The following is a 5,650-nucleotide window of genomic DNA, read 5'->3' on the forward strand; positions in this document are numbered from 1 at the left end:
ACCACACGGTTTTTTCCGATGCCTATTGTCTCAGCTTATCTTACAGTCAATTTCATTCGATTACATCTTTATACAACTTTGGCGACCCTAGTAAAATGGCTTCATTGATATAAGCACCATACACTTTCGTAATACCCTTGGACTGTTGTTTAGCCAGCAGTACCAAATCCAAGCTTTAATGGCTCATAATATTAAGTAAAGGATAACTACTACTGAGGTTCTAAGGATGAAATAAAAACAATTTTGTTCGACTTTGAAATCGTATATTATTTATTACACTATTCAAACATCTCTATAATTAATACGAATTTTTATATACTGCACAAGGTTAGAGTAAACCTTCCGAACTTCATTCTATATGTTAAGCACACCACTCGACGTTGAAATGGGACACAATAAAAGCAGTATCTACTGGAACCAAATAAGTAGAAAAGCCATTATCATCATCAGGACAAAATTGGTTTGCAATATCTTTTCGGCAGAGGACTTTCGGAAGTAACCTGTTTTCTTTGACAAAACAAATACTTGCGAAGGGCCTTGAGCCGGTTGGGCAGGTTGAGCCTGTTGAAAGACTTGAACCGGTTGCATTGGTTGTGGGCCCGTTTGGACAGTTTGAGGTATTTGTACAGTTTGGACTGGTTGAACTGGCTGTGGGGGTTGGACTTGTTGAGGTTGTTGCACTACCTGGCCAATTTGAGGGGCTTGAGCTGGCGGTTGAGCAGCTTGCTGCGGAGGTTGGACAAATCCAATTGGCTGACCAGCCTCAACGGATTGTTGGAAGCCTGCTGGTGGCTGCTGATTTGGCTGCGGAACATTTATTTGTACAGTTTGGACTGGTTGAACTGGCTGTGAGGGTTCAACTTGTGGAGGTTGTTGCACTACTTGGACAGTTTGAGGTTCTTGAGCTGGCGGTTGAGTAGCTTGCTGAGGAGGTTGGACAAATCCAATTGGCTGACCAGCCACAACGGATTGTTGGAAGCCTGCTGGTTGCTGCTGATTTGGCTGCGGAACAGACGCTGGTTGCACTTGTTGAACAGCTGGCGCGACCGGTTGAGCTGGACCTACCACCGATGGCTGAACAATAAGCTAAAATAAAAATAGAAATAATATTTACAAGAGTGATGTTTGAAAATTAACGATTTACTCCAGCTTGTGCCACAGCAGCGTTTGCAACTTCTTGGGAATTATTTAATGGCGACTTATGTTGCTCTTCCGTTGGTGGATTCGGCTGATCAACGGCTTGTTGTATCCGTAAATAGGAGTCTTTAATACCATCCGCTGAAGCTTGTTTCGCTGCTTGTTCAACTATTCGCTTCGCCAAACTTTTCTGTATCTTCTTAATAAACGCGATAAATGGGTTAGACCGCTCTGTTGTCTGTGGAGTTGGTGCCGGTGGTGCGGCTGGGATTTCTACAGATTGAGGTACTATCTTTTCAGATTGCTGTTGAACCGAATGATTTGCAAATGGAACCGGATTTTGTTGTTGGGCGATAGACTGCTTATTTTGTTGTTGTACACTTGGGTATTGATAGGGGAAATGTGCGTGACTGGCAGGTTGCTGGGACCCAGCCATAGGCAGTTTCGGATATATAGGTGTATAGTAAGATGGTTGAGAATGAACTTGTTCAACTGATTGCTGCGGTTGCCCTTGGGAAGCAATAGGAGAAGGATGCCACTGAGGATGTAGAGGCTGTTGAGGTTGCTGCTGTTGATGCTGCAGATATTGTTGTTGGGGCTGCTGCTCTTGTTTTTGTAAATACTGTTGTTGATATTGCCTTTGCTGATGAGGCTGTTGCTGCGGTTGCTTCGGTTGCTGCTGCGGCACATATAAAATAGGCTACAACGTTTCTTGTTGCTGAGATGATCCTGTTTGTGTACTTACCATTTGTTGTTGTTGCGTCTGTTGCGGTTGTTGATATGGAAGGGGATCGCATACAATGTATTTAGTTTCAATGAATTTATTCCAGTCTTGTTTATCCCGTTCAGTTCTAATCTCTTTTCTACAATTTGGTGGCAAATGTTCGCTCATATCTAGTTTTTCCTTTTTCTCACGATGAGCGGCGACGGCGCGTCCTATCAAATGTCCCGCTGTCATGCCAGCTAAGGCGCTGAGCGCTAATGGAAAAAAAAAATTATAATAACAAAATAAAAAATAAAAATAATAAAAAATTAGTAAAACCAACTAAGGAAGGGCTAAGTTCGGGTGTAACCGAACATTTTTTACTTTTGCAACTTGCAAGGGTCAAAGCTGGGAAAATACCTAAAGCTATTAGGAAAACATTATTAAAAACAAGAAAGGAAAGGCTAAGTTCGGATGTAACCGAACATTTTATACTCTCGCAAAGTCAAATGGTATACTCGTTTCAGATTTCTTTGTGGATTGACTGATATTTTCGGTAGAAGGTCAACTATAGGCACAGTACTTAGGGGCTTGAACAGTTTTGGTTCAATTTAGACAATTTTTGGTCACAAGGTGGCATACTTTAAACGTATTATTCACGCAAAGTTTTACCCCGATATAATCATTGTTGCTTGATATGCATAGTGGAAAGTGAAAGAAACAGATGGAATTGAAAATGGTGTTATATGGGAAATCGGCGTGGTTGTACCCCGATTTCGCCCATTTTCGCACTATAATATAGAAATATGAAAAGAACGTTATGCACCGAATTTGGCTGAAATCGGTTAAGCAGATCCCAAGATATGGGTTTTCACCTAAAAGTGGGCGGTGCCACGCCCACTGACTAATTTTGAACGCGGTTCCTATAAAGTCATCTCATACCATCCCAGAGATAAAATTTAATATCTCTGGCTTGTTTATTGCTTGGTTTCGCGCTTCTTGTAGTTTTTAACAGTCCCGTTATATTGGGAGTGGGCGGGCTTGTCACCCGATTGCACCCATTTTCACACCGTCAATAGAAGTGCTAAAAACATTTGCTTCCAGTGAAATTTGTTATTATAGCATTAGCGGTTTAGAGATATGCACATTAAACCTATTAGAGGCGGTACCACGCCCACTTAAAAAAAATATTAACTGCAGATGCCCCTCCCTAATGTGATCCTGTGTACCAAATAACAGTCTTGTATCTTATTGCGGAGCGTAGTTATGGCAAGTTATTTGTTTTTGATCAATGGCGTTTTGTGGGCGTGGCAGTGGTCCGATTACGCCCATCTGCAATACCAACTGTCTCACGGTACCAAGAAACATGTCTACCAAGTTTCATAAAGATATCTCAATTTTTACTCAAGTTAGAGCTTGCACGGACGGACGGACGGACAGACGGACAGACAGTCACCCGGATTTCAACTCGTCTCTTCATCCTGATCAATTATATATATATATAACCCTATATCTAACTCGATTAGTTTTAGGTGATACAAACAACCGTTAGGTGAACAAAACTATTATACTCTGTAGCAACAGGTTGCGAGAGTATAAAAAAAATGTTGCGAAACAATTTAACATTCATTATTCGATGAAATTGTAAATGGATTACGATCAAATTGGGTATTTTATTAATTTAGATTATATTTCATAGACTCTAAGTGAGTTGTTTTATTAATTTATTTTACTTCCCGTAAGTTAAAATTGTATTAAAATCATCTTCATATGAGATATATGTGATATAAACTCAATTGAAGAAGTTAAATTTAATATAATGCGTTTATGTAAAAACGTCAACCAAAGGATGGGAATTCATTATTTTAGGGATATAAGGTTTGGACCAATGTCTGAACCAATTTCTTTTCCCATACAATTTTTAAGAAAACTTGTTCTTTTAATTTTTATTAAAGTATCACACATTTTGTCAGATGGAAAGTAGTAGTTCGGCATTAAACTATAGTATATCCAATATTACTTATACGTTGAACTATAATATATCCAATATTAATCTGTTAAATTGGTAAAAATATCTTACATATTGACTGATAGGTATATGGCATAAGATCAACCGGAAGTTTGAAAATCTTATGTTGGGCATATAAGAGATAGGGGTAGTATTATCCCGATTTTATCTATTCTGTGATTTGTTATATGGGGGCTAGAGCAAGTTTTCACCCGATTTTATTTATTTCAGGCACAAAGGTACACTGTTATTAAGAAAATATGCTCTCTAATTTTTATTGAGTTAAATCACATATTGGCCGATATATGCGGTACAAAGTCACCCGGAAACTCTTTATATTAGGTATATGGGGCTAAGAGAAATATTGACCCGATTTTGCTAATTTTTTATACTCAGGCATACTAGAATCAGAAAATCATTCTCTCCGAATTTCAATTATATATCACACACATTGAGCGATATTTTCAGTAAAAAGTCAGTGGAATTTAAAAATGTGTTGTATGGGAAAGTAGGCGCGGTTGTGATCCGATTTACTCCATTTTTACACTGTAAACAATTTTGATATCGGCTCTTATAAAGCCCTTTTGTGCCATCTTGGGTGTAAAATTTTATGTCTCTGACGCATTTAGTTATTGATTTGTCAACTTTTTAGTAGTTTTTAATAAAACCGGTATGTGGACCGGTTATCATCCGATTTAATCTATTTTCACACTATCGTAAGAAGGTTTGAAAATATTTGTTGTGTGCAAATTTAGGTGATATAGCTTTATTGGTTTCGGAGATATATATATTAAACTTGGTAGAGGGCGGATCCATGCCCACTTTTTCAAAACCACAGGTGCCCCTCCTTAATTAAATTCGTTGTACCAAATTTGAGTTTTGTATCCTAATTTACGGCTTAGTTATAGTACTTTATACGTTTTAGATTAATCGCGTTTTGTGACCTAACCCCACTTTGCATTTTATCATCGTATTAACCGTTAACCCGCAATACAATGAAGTTAAATATCTTATAGTATTAAAAAATTTATTATTTGCTATTTTAACCTACCCATATTTGTTTTCTTTCCAGGCATAGGCTTACTATCTGCCCCCGGTGGCATGAAGGTCTGCAACAATACCAAAACGGCGAACCAACGACAGAAGGTCACGTACTTCATATACATTTTAGTGTCTATATATATGCTTCTACACTTTTATATATAAGATTTAAATGTATAATTTCGAAATTCCGATTTCGAAATTTCCGCTACTTCGCTGATCGACAATAACACCTCGCCTTTTCGGCTAAAACTGACACATTTTGGCTGTTGGCTAGGGTTTTGGCATTCAGAGTGAAGTACCGTGTGACGTTGGTCTTTCTGTCACCTTTTGAGTGTTGATTCCGCTACTATCGCATGACGGCATAATTAAGTTCATACATAGATGCGGTACTGTCGGTTTAAGCGACTTTTGGAACTTTCTACTGCACCTTCACTTCAAGCTTTCTGCGCTTCGTCGGAGGCAGAGCGTAACGTGCGCGTTTTTAACCAAATATTGACCTCATATTCGTTTGAACAGTTGCTTTGTGTATTTTTGAACAAAATTTCTAAAATTGAAGCGCAATATAGCGTTGAACAAGGCATTTTGTGGGTTTTTTTAATAATTTGCTTATAACTTTTTTTTTTTAATTCTAAGTGCGGAAAAATTGCTTTTTGCAGTATTTTGAACTTAGTTCAGCAGATCTCAATTAAAATGCATCAGTAGGCGCGATAAAACAAATACTCGTATAAGATTATTTGTAAATAATTAAGCAAGTAATT

General features: G+C 38.1%; 1 protein-coding gene across 4 annotated transcripts; it reads right to left on the bottom strand.

The window, feature by feature from the left end:
* Positions 1–241: 241 nt before the first annotated feature.
* On the bottom strand, positions 242–5,161 carry LOC106615854 (uncharacterized). Of its 4 annotated transcripts, none has more exons than XM_070109960.1 (5): positions 4,900–5,161; positions 1,883–2,115; positions 1,772–1,813; positions 1,145–1,729; positions 242–1,086 (listed from the first exon to the last, which is right to left on the bottom strand). In XM_070109960.1, exons 1-5 carry the CDS (start codon positions 5,012–5,014, stop codon positions 409–411), a joined length of 1,653 nt encoding a protein of 550 aa, XP_069966061.1. In that variant the 5' UTR covers positions 5,015–5,161; the 3' UTR covers positions 242–408. The 4 variants fall into 4 exon arrangements, with proteins under 4 accessions (XP_069966061.1, XP_069966060.1, XP_069966058.1 ...); XM_070109959.1 differs by having other exon boundaries at positions 1,772–1,816; XM_070109957.1 differs by having other exon boundaries at positions 1,145–1,813.
* Positions 5,162–5,650: the final 489 nt, after the last annotated feature.

Source organism: Bactrocera oleae, chromosome 5, assembly GCF_042242935.1.
Source record: "Bactrocera oleae isolate idBacOlea1 chromosome 5, idBacOlea1, whole genome shotgun sequence".
Lineage (NCBI taxonomy): Eukaryota > Metazoa > Arthropoda > Insecta > Diptera > Tephritidae > Bactrocera > Bactrocera oleae.